The sequence below is a fragment of the Vipera berus genome, assembly GCF_964194415.1.
Source record: "Vipera berus genome assembly, chromosome: W".
Lineage (NCBI taxonomy): Eukaryota > Metazoa > Chordata > Lepidosauria > Squamata > Viperidae > Vipera > Vipera berus.
In genome coordinates this window covers 1,575,703-1,596,735 of record NC_138210.1, presented here as the reverse complement: position 1 = coordinate 1,596,735, position 21,033 = coordinate 1,575,703, and the positions used below count along the sequence as shown (strand labels likewise).

The window sequence follows — 21,033 nt, the reverse complement described above, 5'->3', positions numbered from 1 at the left end:
AAAATGGGCAATAGGAAGTTCACTTAACTAACTTAACTGCAGTCATTCACTTTACAACTATGGCACGAAAAGTCATAAAATGGGGCAAAACTCACTTAACAACTGTCTTGCTTAGCAATGGAAATGTTTGGGTCAATTGTAGCCGTAAGCCGGGGACTACCTGTACTGCAGCACAGTGTTTCTCTGCAACTTGAAACAATTGCTGTTTCATTTCAGGCTTGATTTTTGTGGTCGATAGTAATGACAGAGAGCGAGTTAACGAAGCCAGAGAAGAGCTTATGAGAATGTTGGCAGAAGATGAGCTCAGAGACGCTGTCCTTTTGGTGTTCGCTAACAAACAGGTACATGGGGAAAGATGACCTCGAGGGAACCGTTCTTCATATTCAAGGGGATATGAAGAATGGTTGCAGGAATTGGGTATATCTACCTTAATGAAAAGAAGGACTAGGGATGACATGATAGCAGTCTTCTAATATTTGAGCGGCTGCCACACAGAAAGGATGGAAACATAATTGAGAGAAGCAACCTGGAATTAAGGAGAAACTTCCTAATATTGAGAACAATTAACCAGTGGAATGGCTTGCTTCCAGAAGTTGTAGGTGCTCCAACACTGGAGGTTTTTAAAAAGAGATTGGACAACCATTTGTCTGAAATGGTATAGGGTTTCCTGCTTGAGCAGGGAATTGGACTAGAAGACCTCCAAGGTCCGTTCCAATTGTTATTCTGCTAATCTGAACCCTCCTGCTTGTTGCCCAGTCTTGTTTTAGAAATCTCCATGACTACTTGTTTTGTGATGGTTAAAAAAACCCAGGGAATTGAAAGGTTCAGCCACATTGAAAAATATCACAGAGAGATTTTACTTGTGTTCTAAGGGAGAATCACATTTTGAGAGTTTTTCCCTTGGGTAAAATTTAAGGAGGATTTTACACATGTGTTTTGCTGTTGTGCACAATTCTAGCTGAAGTCTTCAGAGGTTTCGACTGGATATGGTCAAAAAAAGTCAAAATCCTATCCCTGATGTTGCAATACAGGTAGTCCTTGACTTACAACCATTCATTTAGTGACCATTCCAAGTTATATTGGCACTGGGAAAAGTGACTTATGACCAGTCCTCACACATACAACTGTTGCAGCATCTCCACAGTCACATGATCAAAATTTGGGTGCTTGGCAACTGCATGTATTTACCACAGTTGCAGTTTCCTGGGGTCATGTGATTGCCATTTGCAACCTTCCCAGCCAGCTTCTAACAAGCAAAGTAAATGGGGGAAGCCAGATTCACTAAATGATCGTACAGTTAACTATTAACAACTTAAAAACTGTGGCAAAAATTGGGGGTGACTCGCTTAACTGCCTTGCTTAGCAACAGAAATTCTGGTCTCAATTGTGGTCGTAAGTCGAGCACTACCCGTAGAGGTTTTGCTTGTTTTTCAAGTTCATTACCCATCCAAAAATGGGCAGAGAGCACTTCGATCACACAGTTTGGCTACCACCTTCACTTCCTTGACTACAGGTAGTCCTCGACTTGCAACCACAATGGAACCCAAAATTTCCATTGCTAAGCAAGACAGGTGAATTGGTCTTGTTTTATGACCTTTCTTACCACTGTTGGTAAGTGAATCCCTGCAGTCCTTTAAGTTAGTCACATAGTTAAGTGAATCTGGCTTCCCCATTGACTTTGCTTGTCAGAAGGTTGCAAAAGGGGATCACATGACCCTGAGACACTGCAACTGTTATAAATATGAATCAGTTACCACGTGATCATGGGGATGTGGGTCTAGCTGGCCACGTTGAGCTAGTGGCGTCAAGTCATCCTAGACCCATGTCCCCATGGTCAAGAGATCAAAATTTGTTGTCCCATTCCGTGGGGATGCTGCAACAGTCATGTGAAAAACAATCATAAATCACTTTTCAGTGCCATTGTAACTTCAAATGGTCACTAAACGAATGGTTGTAAGTTGAGGACTACCTGTATACCCTGGCAATGCCCTGCTGGCATTAAATATTAGGAAAGTGATAGGCGTAACTCCTGCTTCTACATTATAACATTTTTTTATTATTATTTTGCCTCCTTTCTAAGCTTGTAAAATATGGTTCTTTCCTCTGTGGCTGTGATGGGGAAAAATTGCGTTTTCTAAAGCCAATTGTTTCCCTTTCCAGGACCTGCCGAACGCCATGAATGCTGCTGAAATCACAGACAAACTAGGGCTGCATTCTCTCCGCCACAGAAACTGGTACATCCAAGCCACCTGTGCCACCAGTGGGGATGGTCTCTATGAAGGACTGGACTGGTTGTCCAATCAGCTTCGAAACCAGAAATGAATCCCTGAATTATTCCTCTTTTCTCCACCCCTGTTCCTCCCCTTCCTCTTCCTCACTTTAGTCTAATGAGACAAACCATGCTACTTTGTAGTATTGAGTGCCGGAAACTCTTCATCTTTTCTCATCCACAGGATTGTTCTTCACCACACTGTACATGTGGCAAAAACCAAACCTGGAAAAAAACAGTTTTAGGGTGTTTTTTTCTTCTTACTTAATGTAAGTTCTTGTTTTTCCCACAAGGCAGTTTCTGGTACTCCTATGCAATATTATTCGCCTTTTTTATGATAAAGATTAAAAAAAATCAACCCAACAACTTGAGTAGATTCAGAAAAAAAGGTTGACAGGAGTCTGGTTTTGTTTGTGTCTTGTGTGTGTCTGTGGACTAGATCTGAACATGATCCCTGTCCGCTTGCAGATCTGGGCTGAGGGCTGATTTCTGCAGCCATGTTTTTAAGTTTGGGGACGAGTTTCTTTTCAGAAGACGGGTGGTGAGAAGGAAAGTGGGACAACTTGAACCCAGGACCCTTTGTGATTTCTGCAATGACATGAAAAATACCAGCAGTTTCCCTTGTTCCAGATCGTAGAATTCTTGGTCTCATTTCTGTTCTTGACAACCTTTTTTGTGTTTGGAGGCAGATGGGAGACTTTCCCCAGAGTTAGAATGGAATCAGTTGCAGATTAATGAGAAACCAGGACCCCCTGCACCCCTAACTGCCCCTTAGATTTGGATAAAAAAACTTTTTCCCTTCCAACCTATGAATGCCATCTTCATCTTCCTCTCTGTTATTGGGGAATGTAGCTCCTTCAAAAATCTTTGAATTTCTCCAGCCTAGAATTATTTAGGAAGATGGTCGTCTTGCATGGATGTCACAACAGCAGTCCCATCTCGGCAAGTACTGTACTTAAATAATGTCACACAAGCTTGTTGCATCTGGGTTGGGGGGGGTATTGAAAATGCAAGAGTTTGAAAATCGAGCGCCTTCCATTCTTAAATGTGTCAGAATCCATTTTTGGGACATGAGAAACGCCCTTTTTGCATCCCTCATTCTGCAAGGTTTGAAATTTGCCATCCCAGATGACTCTAACTTGTTTTGTTTTTTCTTTTGTATTTTGATGATAATAAAACATTGAAGAAGCTGGAGCTGTTGCAACTCTAGAAAAACACAATCAGAACTGGTTTGTTTAGTGTCGACAAGAAAAAAAATTGCTTTCAATACAGTAGTCAACTGTTTTGTATACTTGTTTTCAGTTATTTCAACAAACAAGCACTGTAATTAAAGCTATTAGAATATAAACCTCTTAACTATTCCTCTGAGGTGTGGGGTTTGGTTTGTTCTCTTGCGCTTGGATCTGGTCTGCGGGGACTTAATATCAAGTAACGGCATTTATGTTTGCTAATTGCTCCACTGGTGGAGGTTTTGCCGAACACTGGAAATTTTGAAGACAACCATTTATCTGAAATTGGTTTCTTGCTTCAGCAGGGGGTTGGACTAGAAGATTCCAATGTCCTGTCCAACACTCTTATTCTGTTGTCCTCAAACTGCCACATGTTTTCTCATAGGGATGCTGGAGGACAGCCATGTCATTAAATAAAGTGAGATACTAAGAGAAAAGATCTAGTTGTCCTGATACAGAGTTCCCCAACCTTTCTCGATTTGTGGACTGCCAGGGAGGGAGAAGGGATGGTTCTGTGCAAATGGAGCGCACACTTGCCCGCTGCTATGCAAGTGGGGATGTGCATGTGTGCCCGCCACCTCTACAATCTAGTTGCAAACAGCTCAAGGCTCGATAGTGGGGCAGGGATGAGAATCCCTGTCCTAGTAGATCACCAATTAAATATGAGCCAGTGGTGTGCAGCAGCCCAAAAGGCCAATGCAATCCTAGGCTGCATTAACAGGGATAGCATCAAGATCACATGAAGTGTTAGTACTCCTTTATAATGTTTTGGCAAGACCACACTTGGAATATTGCATCCAGTTTTGGTCACCGCAATTCAAAATGTTAAGACCCTAGAAAGTGCCAAGAAGACCAACAAAGATGATTAGGGGACTGGAGGCCAAAACATGAACGGTTGCAGGAATTGCTTATGTCTAGGGTGACATGGTAGCATCTTCCAATATTTGAGGGGCTGCCACGAAGAGGGGGTCAATTCTCCAAAGCACCTGAAGGAAGGACAAGAAGCAACAGGAGCTTATCAAGGAAAGATCCAACATGAGAAATTTCCTGAGAGAACAGTTAATGGAACAGCTTCCCTCCAGAAGTTGTGGGTGCTCCATCACTCGAGTCTTTCAAGAAGAGACTGGACAGACATTTGTCCAGAATGGTATATGGTCTTGAGCAGGGGGTTGGACTAGAAGACCTCTAAGGTCCCTTCCAACTCTTGTTATTCTGTTAGTCTCTAATCCCAGATCAATCAGTCTCACATTTACGTCCATTGCAGCATCCCCATAGTCACATGATCAAAATTCAGATGCTTGGCAACTGACTCAGACGGTTGCAGCATCCCAGGATCACATGATCCCCATTTGTGACCTTCCCAGCCAGCTTTCAACAAAGTCAATGGGAGAAGCCAGATAGGCTTAAGGACTGCCTCATTCACTTAACTAGTGATTTGCTTAACAGCCATGGCAGAAAGGTCCTAGAATCGGGCATGACTCACAACAACGGCTTTAATTAATGATGGGAATTCTGATCTCAGTTGTGGTTGTAAGTTGAGGACTACCTGTAATCGGGCCTGCGAGCACCATTGGTCTCTTTGGCAGGAGATGCTCCCTAACCAGATGCTTTTTATCAAAAGACCTGCCAGCAACCATTAGTTTTTGAGTAAAGATGCAAACTTATAAGGAGTTTTGGCTGAGTAAATGGCTGGCAGGAAGCAGGAATCTCGTCAAAAGAAAACAAGGAAAATACCAACAAATATTTTTTCTCTGCTACTCAAAACTATAAAAGTTGAAACCCTCATTAACATGGTGGACAAATAGCCCTTAAAATGCCCCTGGTGCTCTGGTGAAGAAAATAGCTTCTAGGGCCAGCGTACCACACGGATCAGACTAGAAGACCTCCCTTCATAGAAACACTCCACTTTGCTAGTAGAAGAGAAATTAATTTCCTGGTGGGGTAAGCTGGTATATGTTTTCATCCCCAGTTCTCTGGATGTAAATGGTATTAAGTGTGATTTGACAACATCTGCCTGCTGTTCACTAAGCCATGATTTAATCATGATTGTGGGGTCCTCGGTGCTCTCTGAGCTTGGTGGTTTTCTTGCAGACATTTCATGGATTTATGGTCCTGCCAGGATCCTCTTGTAAAGCAATTTGTTGAGTGAAAAGCATCCCCCAACGTGCAGGACAGATGCAGGACAGGGAGACACATATCAATTATCTTGCAATTAAAAGCAAGGGGGGAAAAAAACCCAAAGTGATATTTCTCTCCCAGTTTTTAAAAAAATCCTTCCTTCCTTCCTTCCTTCCTTCCTTCCTTCCTTCCTTCCTTCCTTCCTTCCTTCCTTCCTTCCTTCCTTCCTTCCTTCCTTCCTTCCCTTCCCCTCCCTTCCCTTTCCTTTCCTTTCCTTTCCTTTCCTTTCCTTTCCTTTCCTTTCCTTTCCTTTCCTTTCCTTTCCTTTCCTTTCCCTTACTTACCACAATTGAGCCCACCATTACCATTGTTAAGCAAGGCAGTTGTTAAATGAGTTTTGCCCCATTTTACCTTTTTTGCCACAGTTAAGTGAATCTCTGCAGTTGTTAATAACATGGTTGTTAAGCGAATCTGGCTTCTCCATTGACTTTGCTTGTCAGAAGGTCACAAAAGGGGATCACTGCAACCATCATGAATATGAACCAGATGCTAATCGTGACCACAGGGATGCTGCCACAGTCATAACTGAAAAACGGTCATAAGTTGCTTTTTTCAGTGCCGTTGTAATTGTGGTCACTAAATAAATAGTTGTTAAGTTGAGGACTATCTGTAGATTACCATCTCTAGCTTGCAACACTTTGGAGCAGGGCTTTTCAACCTTTTCACAGATTGTACCACTTTTAGGACATGACAATATTTGAGTACCACTGGTGCTTAGCAAGGTGTCAAAAACTTGACTAAAAAAGGGGGGATTTTGGGTTTTACTGATTACATTCATTTGTTATAAAAATGGCTAGTTTATAATATTATGGAAAAGTAAAAAGTTGAGGTTCAATGTCAATGCTTCCTTCTACTGCAAAAAGAGGAAGTATGTTCTTTTTCCCTTCTCCCCCTCACTTTTTCCCCCTTTTTCCTCCCCACTGTGTCCTACTATTTGCTTTTGTATTTTTGTATGTTATTCTATAATCTAATAAAATATTACAAACTAGAAAAAAAGTACCAGTTTTAATTTCTTCGGTGGCTGTTCCTTTGCTGAATCACTTTCCCTTTGCACTGACAAATGTATGATGAATTTATCCATGTTTATTAATATACACCACTACCAGCTAGTTCAGGGGTCTTCAAAGTTGGCACTTTTAAGACTTGTGGACTTCAACTCCCAGAATTCCTCAGCCCTCATGGCTGGTTGAGAAATTCTGGGAGTTGAAGTCCACAGGTCTTAAAGTTGCTAAGTTCTGAGCTCTTCCACAGTGCACTAAGAATGAACACCCCCAATCCCTTCCCTGTACCCTTAAAGACACAGGAATCAAGTGCAAAGCAAGAAAATAAAGAAACACAAACTCAGTTTTTTTTCTTTAAGCTGCCTCAGGCGTGTCATGTATCACAATGTTGTAATTCTCGAGTGAAAGGCTCCAGCAATTGCAAAAAGCTTTAGCTTTAAATTAAGCCAGTTTACCTTCAAAGAAAACTTTCTAAAAGCCACAGACAGACTCAATTAAAGGGGGTAAAACTAATTACATTTGTTTAAAAGGGATTAAACCTTTCCTGTTGTCTTTTTTCCTCTTCCCCCACCCAAACCACGTTCTTTTATAGCCTCTCCTCTCTTTCCCCACCTTTTTCTTCAGTTCACCTCCAGCTCCCAGCTGCTTTTGGAAGTGCCAATCAGCTAGAACCAATCAGCTGGAGCCCTGCCGGCTCCTGGGGCTTCTGCCGAGCCCCGAGAGTCCTGCAACTGCAGCTACCTCTTCCTCAGGCTTGGCTCACTTTGGCTCATTCCCGTCCCCTGCTACACTTGGCTAGCAATCGCGTAACACCTGCCATGTGGCAAAGTACCACAATTGGTACGCATACCACCGGTTGAAAAGCCCTGGAATAGAATAACAGATTTGGAAGGGACCTTGTAGGTCATCTAGTCCAGACATGTCAAACTCACGACGTCACATCACACAACGTATCGGGACGGTTTTGCCATTGCCGGCAATGGGGTGGACGCGGCTTCCAGATGACGCATCCGGCCCGTGTGCCGGCAGTTTCACACCCCTGATCTAGTCCAACCCCTTGCCCAAGCAGGAGTCCCTACACCATTTCTGACAGATGGCAGTCCAGTCTCTTCTTGAAAGGCTCCAGTGATGAAGCACCAACATCTGAAGGCAATCTGTTCCATTGGTTGATTGTTCTCACTGTCAGAAAATCTCTCCTTGATCAGTTTCAAACTGTTATTCCTTGTCTGGCCTTCAGGTGCTTTGGGAAATAGGTTGATCCCCTTCTCTCTGTGACAGCCCCTCAAATATTGGAACACTGCTATCATGTCTCCCCTGGTCCTTTTCTTTACTAGACTAGCCATACCCAGTTTCTGTAACTGTTCTTCATATGTTTTAGCCTCCAGTCCCCTAATTATCTTTGTTGCTCTTCTCTGCAGTTTTTCTAGAGTCTCAACATCTTTTTTATAGTGTGGAGACCAAAATTGGTTGTAGTATTCTAGGTGTGGACTTACTAAGGCTTTATAGAGTGGTATTAGTACCTCATGTGGTCTTGATTGAATCTCTCTGTTAATGCAATTTAGGATTGCATTGGCTTTTTTGGCTGCCGCCACAAACTGTTGACCCATATTTAATTGGTTGTCCAGTAAGACTCCAAGATCCCTCTCACAGTTACTGCTATTAAGCCAGGTTTCACCCAATCTGTATGTGTACTTTTGATTTTTCTTCTCTAAGTGTAAGACTTTGCTTTTCTATACGTTGAATTTCATTTTGTTAGATAGGGCCCAGTGTTCAAGTTTGAGCCTATATTCCACCTATTTTTGGTTTACCAATCCCCCTTCATGGATTACTGCCTTGTCGTGGCGAAGGGGCTTGCGTAATTCAATGAAGCTATGAGCTATGCCGTGCAGGGCCACCCAAGACGGACAGGTCATAGCTGAGAGTTCTGACAAAACGTGATCCACTGGAGAAGGAAATGGCAACCCACTCCAGTATCTTTGCCATGAAAACCCTATGGACAGTACCAAAAGGCAAAACGATATGACGCTGGAAGATGAGCCCCTCAGGTCGGAAGGCGTCCAATATGCTACTGGGGAAGAGCAGAGGGCTAGTACTAGTAGCGCCAGAAAGAATGAAGTGACTGGGCCAAAGCCGAAAGGACGCTCAGCTGTGGATGTGTCTGGTGGTGAAAGGAAAGTCCGATGCTGTAAAGATTTTTTCTCCATAGGAACCTGGAATGTAAGATCCATGAATCAAGGAAAGCTGGACGTGGTCAAATAAGAGATGACAAGACTGAACATCGACATCTTAGGTATCAGCGAACTAAAATGGACAGGAATGGGTGAATTTAATTCAGATGACCATCAGGTATACTACTGCGGGCAAGAATCCCTCAGAAGAAATGGAGTAGCCTTCATAGTCAATAAAAGAGTAGGAAAAGCAATACTGGGATACAATCCTCAAAATGACAGAATGATCTCAGTTCGAATCCGAGGCAAACCATTCAATATCACAGTAGTCCAAGTCTATGCCCCAACCACCAGTGCTGAAGAGGATGAAATTGACCAGTTCTATGAAGCTCTACAGCACCTTATAGAACTAACACCAAAAAATGATGTTCTTATCATCATGGGGGATTGGAATGCTAAAGTAGGAAGCCAAAAGATAACCGGAATAACAGGCAAGTTTGGCCTTGGAATGCAAAATGAAGCAGGGCACAGGCTGATAGAATTCTGTCAAGAGAATACGATGGTCATAGCAAACACTCTTTTCCAACAACCCAAGAGACGGCTCTACACATGGACATCACCAGACGGTCAACACAGAAATCAGATTGACTATATGCTCTGCAGCCAAAGATGGAGAAGCTCTATACAGTCAATAAAAACAAGACCAGGAGCTGACTGTGGCTCAGACCATGAGCTTCTCCTTGCAAAGTTTAGGCTTAAACTGAAGAAAGTAGGGAAAAGCACTAGGCCACTCAGGTATGAATTAAATCATATCCCTGTTGAATATACAGTAGAGGTGACAAATAGATTTAAGGAATTAGATCTGATAGACAGAGTGCCTGAAGAACTATGGACAGAGGTTCGCAACATTGTACAACAGGTAGCAACCAAAACCATCCCAAAGAAAAAGAAATGCAAGAAAGCAAAATGGCTGTCTGAGGAAGCTTTGCAAATAGCTGAGGAAAGGAGGGAAGCGAAAGGCAAGGGAGAAAAAGAAAGATACGCCCAATTGAATGCAGAATTCCAGAGAATAGCTAGAAGAGATAAGAATGCCTTCTTAAATGAACAGTGCAAAGAAATAGAAGAAAACAATAGAATAGGGAGGACCAGAGATCTTTTCAAGAAAATTGGAGAGATGAAGGGAACGTTTAATGCAAAAATGGGCATGATAAAGGACCAAAATGGCAGTGACCTAACAGAGGCAGAAGAAATTAAGAAGAGGTGGCAAAATTACACAGAAGAACTATACAAGAATGAGCTTAATGTCCCTGATAATCACAATGAGGTGGTCACTGACCTCGAGCCAGACATCCTAGAATGTGAAGTGAAGTGGGCCTTAGAAAAGCTGAGCAACAACAAAGCTAGTGGAGGTGACAGTATTCCAGCTGAGCTATTCAAAATCTTAAAAGACAATGCAGTAAAAGTGCTACACTCCATTTGCCAGCAAATTTGGAAAACTCAACAGTGGCCACAGGATTGGAAAAGATCAGTTTACATTCCAATTCCAAAGAAAGGCAGTGCCAAAGAATGTTCAAACTATCGCACCATTGCACTCATTTCTCATGCTAGTAAAGTCATGCTTAAAATCCTACAAGCTAGACTTCAGCAGTATGTGGATCGAGAACTACCAGAAGTACAGGCCGGATTTCGAAGAGGCAGAGGAACTAGAGATCAAATTGCCAACATACGCTGGATCATGGAGAAAGCTAGGGAGTTCCAGAAAAACATCTACTTCTGCTTCATTGACTATGCTAAAGCCTTTGATTGTGTGGATCATAACAAACTGTGGCAAGTTCTTAAAGAGATGGGAGTACCAGACCATCTTATTTGTCTCTTGAGAAACCTATATGCGGGTCAAGAAGCAACAGTGAGAACTGGACACGGAACCACTGATTGGTTCAAAATTGGGAAAGGAGTCCGGCAAGGCTGTATACTGTCGCCCTGCCTATTTAACTTATATGCAGAGCACATCATGAGAAAGGCAGGGTTAGATGAATCAAAAGTTGGAATTAAGATTGCCGGAAGAAATATCAACAACCTAAGATACGCAGATGATACCACTCTAATGGCAGAAAGTGAAGAAGAACTAAAGAGCCTCTTGTTGCGGGTGAAGAAGGAGAGTGCAAAACTTGGGCTGAAACTTAACATTAAGAAAACCAAGATCATGGCATCCGGCCCTCTCAATTCCTGGCAAATAGATGGGGAAGAAATGGAGGTAGTGACAGATTTTATTTTCTTGGGCTCCAAGATCACTGCAGATGGGGACTGTAGCCAAGAAATTAAAAGACGCTTGCTCCTGGGGAGGAAAGCCATGGCAAATCTAGACAGCACACTAAAAAGCAGAGACATCACTCTGTCAACAAAAGTGCGTATAGTCAAGGCTATGGTCTTCCCAGTTGCAATGTATGGCAGTGAAAGTTGGACCATAAGAAAGGCTGAGCGTCAAAGAATTGAGGCCTTTGAACTATGGTGCTGGAGAAGACTCCTGCGAGTCCCTTGGACTGCAAGGCGATCAAACCGGTCAGTCCTAGAGGAGATCAATCCTGACTGCTCTTTAGAAGGCCAGATCCTGAAATTGAAACTCAAATACTTTGGCCACCTAATGAGAAGGAAGGACTCACTGGAGAAGAGCCTAATGCTGGGAAAGATTGAGGGCAATAGAAGAAGGGGACGACAGAGAATGAGGTGGCTGGATGGAGTCACTGAAGCAGTAGGCGTGAGCTTAAATGGACTCCAGAAGATGGTAGAGGACAGGAAGGCCTGGAGGAACGTTGTCCATAGGGTCGCGATGGGTCGGACACGACTTCGCAGCTAACAACAACAACAACAAGCAGTAGATTGTGGTCTACTTTGTCAAATGCCTTACTGAAATCTAAGTATACTATGTCCACGGTATTTTGCTGGTCTACTAATTTAGACACTTTATCAAAGAATGAAATAAGATTGGTTTGGCATGATCTGTTTTTGACAAACCTGTGCTGGCTACCAGTTATAACTTTGTTTGTTTCTAGCTGTTTGCAGATCTGCTTTTTGATTATCTTTTCCAGGATCTTCCCAGGTATTGATGTTAGACTGATTGGTCTGTAGTTTCCTGAGTCTGTTTTTTTTCCCTTTCTTGAAGATGGGAACCACATCAGCCCTTTTCCAATCCTCAGGTACTTCCCCGGTGCTCCAGGGTTTTGAAAGTTATGGTGCAATGATTCTGAGATATCATCTGCCAGCTCCTTCAGAACTCTGGGATGTAATCTGTCAGGTCCTGGTGATTTATATTCATCAAGGTCGGATAGGTGTTCTCTTACCATTTTCTTGCTTATTTAATTTTTGTTTCTAGTTTGTTTTTGCAGTATTTTTTTGTATGTTGTGCTATAATTTCCTTTTGTGTGAAGACATGCAAAGAATAAGTTAAGCAGCTCTGCTTTCTCCCTGTTACCTGTTACTTCCTTGCCATCTTCTCTCTTTAGTGGACCTACAGTTTCCTTGACTTTTTTCTTGTTATTAATATGTTGAAAGAAACTTTTTTTTATTTTCCTTGATTTCTGTTGCAAGTCTTTTTTCGTTCTGAGCCTTTGCTTTTCTGACTTCATATTTGTATGTTCTGGCTGTCTGCTGATAATCAGTGTTAGTTAGTTTCCCTCTTTCCATTTTTTGTACTTGTCCTTTTTGTCTTTCAGTTTATTAGAGAGATCTTTGTGCAACCATACTGGTTTCTTCTTGGATTTCTTGTTTTTTTGTTTTTAGTGGTATTGTGCTGGACTGGGCTTTTATGTAATATTTTTCAGTGCTTCCCATGCTTTTTGAGTTGTTTTCCCCTTTAGGATTTTTATCCATGAAATTTTGGTTAGGCTCTGAGTTTGTAAAAATCAGCTCTTTTGAAGTTTAAGACACTGGTTGGATTATATTCTATTGCTTGTGTTTATGTTGTATATGTTGAAAGAAACTTTTTTATTATCTTTGACTTTTGTTGCAAGTCTTTGTTCATTCTGAGCTTTTGCTTTCCTGACTTCATCTTTGAGATTTGGAGTATCTGCTGATATTCTGCCTCTTTTAAAGTTTAAGACACTGGTTGGGTTATATTCTATTGCTTGTGTTTGCATTATATTGAATTCCAGTATGACGTGGTCACTCTCGCCCAAGGTTCCGGCAACTTCAAATCCCTCTATCACTTCTTCTCTATTAGTAAGAATTAGGTCCAGTATAGTTTTCCCTCTAGTTCCCTCCTCTACCCTTTGGATGACAAAGGTGTCATATACATTGGTAAGGAATCTGTTTGATCTCCCATTTGCTGCAGAGTTTTTTTCCCAGTTGATATCAGGGTAGTTAAATACTCCCACTACTACTGTGGTATGTTTCCTATATACATTTGTTAATTGATTAGCAAAGAGTTTATCTATTTCTTCTGCTTCGTTGGGTGCCCTGTAGTATACGCCTATAGCAATGTCTTGTTTTCCTCTTTTATATTGACCCATATGGATTCTAGGAGGCTTTCATCCTTGCTTTTGTGTATTTCTGTAGAGATGTAGTGATCTTTTATATATACTGCAACTCCAGCTCCTCTTTTGTTAGGTCTGTTTCTTTTGAATAGTTTGTATCCTTCCATCAGTACATTCCAGTCATGAGTTTCATCCCACCAAGTTTCAGTAATGGCAACTATGTCATATTTGCCTTCATGTACTAATACTTCAAGTTCATCCTGTTTGTTTCCTAAACTTGGAGTGTTAGTATATAGGCATTTGAGTCCTTTATGGGTCTTGGGTATTATTCTTATATCTCCTACTTTGTAACTGGGATTTACATCCTTTCTATCACTCTCTATTTCATTAAGTTTTTCTTTTTTATTTCTTTTTATAGTATTCTTTTTATTTATTTTTTTATTTACAGTAGTTTCTAGCTTCTTTATTTTAGCTTGGATACACCAACTCCTCCCTTCCTCACCATCTTAAAGTCACGAAGCTTCAGAAATGATGGTATTTCAACAAAAAGGAAAAAGCAGGCTGCAGCCAGAGGGAGCCTCTTTTAAAGCAAAAGGTAAATACTGTATGCAAAAAGCTAGCATCTAAGAAACAGTGACAGACTTTATTGTCCTTTTTAAATGGCTGGTTCTTCCAGCTTGCTTCTTGGTTACCCCACCCCCAGCCAGAGACTCACCCGATTCTTCTTCTTCTTCTTCTTCTTCTTCTTCTTCTTCTTCTTCTTCTTCTTCTTCTTCTTCTTCTTCTTCTTCTTCTTCTTCTTCTTCTTCTTCTTCTTCTTCTTCTTCTTCTTCTTCTTCTTCTTCTTCTTCTTCTTCTTCTTCTTCTTCTTCTTCTTCTTCTTCTTCTTCTTCTTCTTCTTCTTCTTCTTCTTCTCCTTCTCCTCCTCCTCCTCCTCCTCCTCCTCCTCCTCCTCCTCCTCTTCTCCTTCTCCTTCTCCTTCTCCTTCTCCTCCTCCTCCTCCTCCTCCTCCTCCTCCTCCTCCTCCTCCTGCTGCTTCTGCTGCTTCTGCTGCTTCTGCTGCTTCTGCTGATCCTTCTTCTCCTTCTCCTTCATCTGGGAAGCAAAAGGGTTAATTTCCAGAACTTCCTCTTTCCCAGGGAAGTTTCTTCTGACTTAGAAAACAACTCTAAGTATAAATCCATGGAGAATCAGTAACAGACTAAAAAAGGAATGCTACTGGCAGGCCGCCATATCTGCCAGAAGGACTTCCTTCTTAAACATTTCCCTATTAGGAAGTGAGAATAAAGAATTGACAGGAAAAATATCCTTAACCAAGTCAATTTTTTAAATGGTAATGCTAAGATTTTTACAGGGATAATAGGAAAAAAAGTCAGGCAAAAGGCAAATATAATACCTAGCACAGAAGAATTATTGGCGGGGGTGGGGTGGGGTGGCTGATGTTTTCATTATTGTTTTGAGACACACCAATAACAAGATCCATAGAATAAGACTCACTGTAAGAGAACAAGTATTTTCATTGCATACAGTTAGCATCTATTCATTCATAAACTCATATCATGTGATGAATGAATCCTTGTACAGTAATTCAATTCTCTCATTTATTCAGAAGCAATTTTTTACGTGGCAAAAAATTAACACCTGAAGGATAAAGTGAGATCATATACAGTATATTAGATCTGCTTCCAGTATCTCCACAGAACACTGTGTCCCAACTTTTAAAAATCTGAAGCAGGCTTACAAACACATTGTCATGGTTCCGACAGATGAAACTCTTCAAAAGAACTTCGAGAAATTGTTTACCTTAAAGAATCCTTTATTTGAGAAACAAAGTATCAGCACTACATAGTCGAAACCAAAAACTAAATTCCCCTCCCCTAGATACAAAGTAACAAAGCACAATTCCCTCCTCCAATAAACAGTCATAAATCACATTCCCCAATTAGCTTGAAGTGCGGGCTTTCTCCCCAGCTCTCCAGCCCGCCAAAACTCTATCAACTCTAGGCCCAATGACCTTGGGTTCCCATGGCTGAGTTATTATTGCTATGACTAGCTGGACTCTCATCCACATTCCCCCTCCCAGCATCAACTAACTCTAAAAGCAATAGAGAAAAATGGCTGCATTTCCATCTGTTGTCATAGCAAGAACATCCAATGTTAGCAGCGTTGACATCTGGCCCCCCTTACAAAAAGGACAAATCCTGTAATGTAAACAAAAACACAGGTTAGGGTTTGCCTCTTGGTTTGTTAGAGTGTTTCTTATAGAACCTATTAATGAGTCTGTCAGCTTTTACATCACTAGATTTCACCCAGGTGGCCTCAGACAATGGATATCCCTTCCATTGCACTAAGTACTGTAATTTCCCTTTAAAAATTCTTGAATCAAGAATACGCTTTACTTCATAGTGAGTCTGTTCTTCCACTACAAGAGGTCCAGGTGCCTTCTTAGGGGGAGGTCTTAAGGTGGAATCCTGAAAAGATTTCAACAGGCTACAATGGAAAACAGGGTGAAATTTCCCTAAGAGCCTGGGAAGTTTTAGTTCTACTGTGACCAGGTTAATGATTTTTACAATGGGGAAGGGTCCTAAGCACTTCGGTCCTAACGTCTTACTAAGTAACTTAAGCTGTAAATATTTGGTGGACAGATAAACCTTTTCCCCAACTTGGAATGTCCTTTAAGGAGTCCTTTTTTATCTGCCTGTTTTTGTATGTCTCAGAAGCCTTTTTCAAAGCAGTTTTCATGGTTTTCCAGACTTCTTCCCACCCCCTCACCCACTGATCAAGAGTTTGGGAAGCAGAGGGTCCTTGAGGATATTTGGGTATTGGGCTGAACTCTTTTCCTGTAGCCACTTTAAAAGGCATGAAGCTGGTGCTGCTGTGAACAGAGTTATTGTGAGCCACCTCTGTGAAAGGAAGGAGGTCAGTCCAGTTCATTTGTTGATAATCCACATAGCATCGGAGATACTGTTCCACCATTGAGTTTGCAGATTCAGCTGCCCCATTGCTAGACAGGTGAAAGGCCGATGATAGTCCTTGAGATGAGCCAATTAGTTTAAGAAAACTCCTTCAAAACTTAGCTGTAAACTGCACCCCCGACAGAGCTTATTTGTTTTGGTGTGCCATGCAGTCTGTAGATGTGTTTCAGGAACATCTTGGTTAGTCATTGGGTGGACGGGAGCCCTTTGCAGGGAATAAAGTGAGCCTGCTTTGAAAACATATCTATCACAGTCCAGATAACTGTATTTCCCCTGCTTTCAGGTAGATCTACTATAAAATCCATAGCTATTTCCTCCCATAGTTGGGAAGGGTCCTCCACCGGTTGTAATAACCCAGGGGGTTTCCCTGGAATTCTTTTCATGGTGGCACATACAGCACAACTCCGGACATAGGTTTCCACATCCCATTTCAACCCCAGCCACCAAAATTGTCAACAGATGAGGTGAAGTGTTTTTAAATATCCAAAGTGCCCAGCCTGTTTTACATCATGGCCATGATGGAGGGCATTAAGGCCTCGGCAAGTACAGCTTTCCCCCTTTTTAAGCCAAACCATCCCTGCAAGTTAGGGAGGTTTGATTGTCCTTGAACCATTGGTCAGTGAGGAGCTCTCATTTTATTTTCTTTGCCCCAGGGTCATCGGGGTTAGGGGCTCTTGAAGGTGGGACTCTTCATGGCATGAGTTGAGATGCAGTTTGTGGAGTGGAAATAATTGCTTCATTAACCTCTTCACGCTGGCTCTTGTACTGGGACAGTCTGGATAAAGCATCAGCTAAAACTTTTTTTCCCAGTATGTACTTTAGGGTGAAATTAAACCGGTTAAAGTATTGCACCCATTGTACTTGTTTCGGGGACAATTTGTGGGGAGTTTTCAGTGCTTCTAGGTTTTTGTGATCAGTCCATACCTTGAAATGCACCTTGCTCCCTTCTAGATAGTGTCGCCAGTTTAATAGAGCCCATTGGATCGGAAAGGCTTCCTTCTCCCACACAGCCCACCTCCTCTTGCACTCAGTGAATTTTTTTCGAGGTGTAGGCGCAGGGTTGTAGGGTCCCACTCTGGTTCTTTTGCAATAACACAATTCCAACGGCCACATTGCTGGCATCGGCCTGAATCACAAAGGGCTTCCCTGGGCAAGGATGCTTTAAAACCAGTTTGACCGCAAATAACATTTTTAAATTCTCAAAAGCGGTTTCACAGTTCATAGTCCATGCTAATGGTTGGCCCAGATGTGGCTTTCCTCCCTCCTTGCCTGTTTTCAGTAATTCCATTAGGGGCAAGGCAATTTCAGCAAAGGAGGGGATGAACTGGTGGTAGAAGTTGGTGAATTCCAGAAAGCTCTGGAGTTGTTTGCAAGTCTTTGGGGGCTGCCATTCAATTACGGCTTTCACTTTGGTCAGGTCCATTTTAATGCCTTCACTGAAAATTCTGTAGCCCAGATAATCTAGTTGGGTCTGGTGAAACTCACACTTTGGTAGTTTAACATAAAGTTTGGCATTCAACAGTTTCTTTAGCACTTCTCTCACTAGTTTTACATGGTCAGCCATATTAGTGCTGTATATCAGGATGTCATCAAGATACACCAAAAACCCTTTGTATAAATGGTCATGTAGTACCTGATTGATCAGCTGCATGAAGACAGCTGGAGCCCCCTGTAGTCCAAATGGCATAACTTTAAATTGGTAGCTCCCCATGGGACAGTTAAAAGCAGTTTTCCACTCATCTCCCTCCTTAATCCTCACCCAGTAATACGCCTCTCTCTAGTCCATCTTAGTGAAGACACTTCCCTTTGCCAGGTGGGTTAGTAAGTCCTTCAGGAGGGGGAGTGGGTATTTGTTTTCCATGCTCACAGCATTCACACCTTTATAAGCCACGCAGAGATGAAGTGACCCGTCTTTTTTTTCTTTAAATAACACTGGGGCTCCCAAAGCAGACTTGGGCCATTCGATAAATCCCCTCGGTAGGTTCTTGTCCACATACTGCTGCATCTCCTCCATTTCAAGGGGGGGACATAGCATACATTCTCAGTCATGGGAGTTTGGCTCCTGATAACAGTTTGATAGAGCAATCATTGGGTCGGTGGGGAGGCAGGATGTCGCATTCTTTCTCACTAAACACCTCTGCTAGGTCCCAGTACTCGCTGGGGATGAGTGGCTCACCTGGTTGAGACAAGGCAGCTATTTGCACTAGCTCATTGGGTGGGCTAGGTTCTCCTGTAACGTCCGTCAAGTTAAGGGGGGCTTGGGTCCTATAGGTAACCTCACAGTCCTCATTCCCTTCTCCCACCAGATAAACAGCTTCCATTTGTCCAAACAGGCTCAGTCATTTTTGGAGCCACCAGGAAACAAATGAACTCCCAGTGCTCACCTATTTCTAAGCGTAGGGGTTCAGTCAATTGCATGACTAAAGTTCCTCCCATTAGGTAGCCATTGGCTTGCTCAAACCTCACAGGTTTGGAGAGCAGCCTTGCTTGTATGTCCATTTTCACGGCATGTGACAAGCTAATAATGCACGGGGAGCATCCTGAGTCCACTAGTACTTTCAAATCTACCTGTGCCCCCGTCTTAGGGATTATGAGTTTGGCAGGTGAAAAAGGTGGAATGTGTCAACTCACCGTCGGGTCGTTCTCTCCTTCATCGTTGCTGTCGTAGAAGGGTAGAGTGACAGCAGGTCCAGCTTGGGTCTTGGCACTCTCCTGCATGGGCGACGTGACTTGGGCAATGGGTTCCTGCATGATCCAGTTGGATTTCTCTTTTGCCAGCTGCTGGCCTGGTTTCTTTCTCACTGGTGGTCCCGGTCTATTCTGCTGTTGAGGGTAAGGGACTGGGCAACTCGCTGCTCGATGTCCCTGTTGTCCACATCTGAAGCACTTGATCGCTGGGCCCGCAGGTGGCCTGAGATTTTCAGTAGCTGCGGCGGTTGGAGGCTTTTGGGGTGGGGGTGGTTGCTGTTTGGGTTGATCTGGCCTCGGCTCAGCTTCTTGTGGAGGCAACTTCTTATAGTGGGCAAGCTGGACGTCCAGTATTACTGCTGCCTGGTACCATTCTTGCAACTGATTAGGGACTGCTTGATAGACACAAGCCTGGGAGATGTGGTCGTCTAGTCCCTCCTTAAAGTAATGGACTAGCAGGGCTTTTCAACCAGTGGTACGCATACCACTTGTGGTACTTTGCCACATGGCAGGTAGTATGCGATTGCTAGCCAAGTGTAGCAGGGGACGGGAATGAGCCAAAGTGAGCCAAGCCTGAGGGAGAGGCAGCCGCAGTTGCAGGACTGTCTGGGCTCGGCAGAAGCCCCAGGAGCCGGCAGGGCTCCAGCTGATTGGTTCCAGCTGATTGGTGCTTCCAGAAGCAGCTCGGAGCTGGAGGTGAACTGAAGAAAAAGGTGGGGAAAGAGAGGAGAGGCTATAAAAGAATGTGGTTTGGGTGGGGAAAGGGGAAAAAAGAAAACAGGAAAGGTTTAATCCCTTTAAACAAATGTAACTAGTTTTACCCCCTTTAATCGAGTCTGTCTGTGGCTTTTAGAAAGTTTTCTTTGAAGGTAAACTGGCTTAATTTAAAGCTAAAGCTTTTTGCAATTGCTTGAGCCTTTCACTCGAGAATTACAACATTGTGATACGTGACACGCCTGAGGCAGCTTAAAGAAAAAAAAACTGAGTTTGTGTTTCTTTATTTTCTTGCTTTGCACTTGATTCCTGTGTCTTTAAGGGTACAGAGAAGGGATTGGGGTGGGGGGGTGCATTCTTACTGCACTGTGGAAGAGCTCAGAAGGGCCAACCAGCTAGCTCAGGACTCTACAAACTTAGCAACTTTAAGACCTGTGGACTTCAATTCCCAGAATTCCTCAACCAGCCATGAGGGCTGAGGAATTCTGGGAGTTGAAGTCCACAAGTCTTAAAAGTGCCACATTTGAAGACCCCTGAACTAGCTGGTAGTGGTGTATATTAATAAACATGGATAAATTCATCATATATTTGTCAGCGCAAAGAGAAAGTGATTCAGCAAAGGAACAGCCACTGAAGAAATTAAAACTGGTACTTTTTTCTACAGTTTGTAATATTTTATTAGATTATAGAATAAAATACAAAAATACAAAAGCAAATAGTAGGACACAGTGGGGAGGAAAAAGGGGAGAAAAGTGAGGGGGAGAAGGGAAAAAGAACATACTTCTTCTGTTGCAGTAGAAGGAAGCATTAACATTGAACCTCAACTTTTTACTTTTCCATAATATTATAAACTAGCCATTTCTATAACAAATGAATGTAATCAGTAAAACCCCAAATCCCCCCCCTCTTTTTTTTAGTCATCAAGTTTTTGACACCTTGCTAAGCACTGGTGGTACTCAAATATTGTCATGTCCTAAAAGTGGTACAATCTGTGAAAAGGTTGAAAAGCCTTGGACTAGGGATTGCTTGGGCCACCTCTCTATTCAGCTGGCTCTCTTGCAAAACTCTCATACGTATTCCAGTGCAGGCCTGCTGGCTTGTCTTATCTTGTGGACTTGGTCCTCCGCTTTGAGGGGAATGGATGGGTCCTCGAACCTTGCTCTCAGTCCTAGGAGGAAGAGATGGGAGTCCCCCAACTCAGGTGCTTGCTCATTGTATAAATTGTTCAGCCACTCGGATGCTTCCCCTTCCAAGCTGGATGCAACCACGTCGACCATAGCGGCTGGGTTCAGGTAGAAATAGGCACAGTGGTCCAAGTGAGAACGCACCTGGTTGAGGAAAA

The 21,033-nt window shown here is 42.7% G+C and overlaps 1 protein-coding gene across 3 annotated transcripts in view; it reads left to right on the top strand.

Annotated features, from left to right (window-relative positions):
- The window catches only part of LOC308675951 (ADP-ribosylation factor 1), a 33,619-nt gene extending 26,956 nt beyond the window's left edge, over window positions 1-6,663 (top strand). For all 3 annotated transcript variants that reach the window (XM_081341628.1, XM_081341627.1, XM_081341629.1), the window contains exons 4-5: window positions 217-341; window positions 2,161-6,663. In XM_081341628.1, coding sequence (XP_081197754.1) covers window positions 217-341; window positions 2,161-2,322 — 287 coding nt within the window. In that variant the 3' untranslated portion in view covers window positions 2,323-6,663. The remainder of the gene's footprint in view (window positions 1-216; window positions 342-2,160) is intronic.
- Window positions 6,664-21,033: the final 14,370 nt, after the last annotated feature.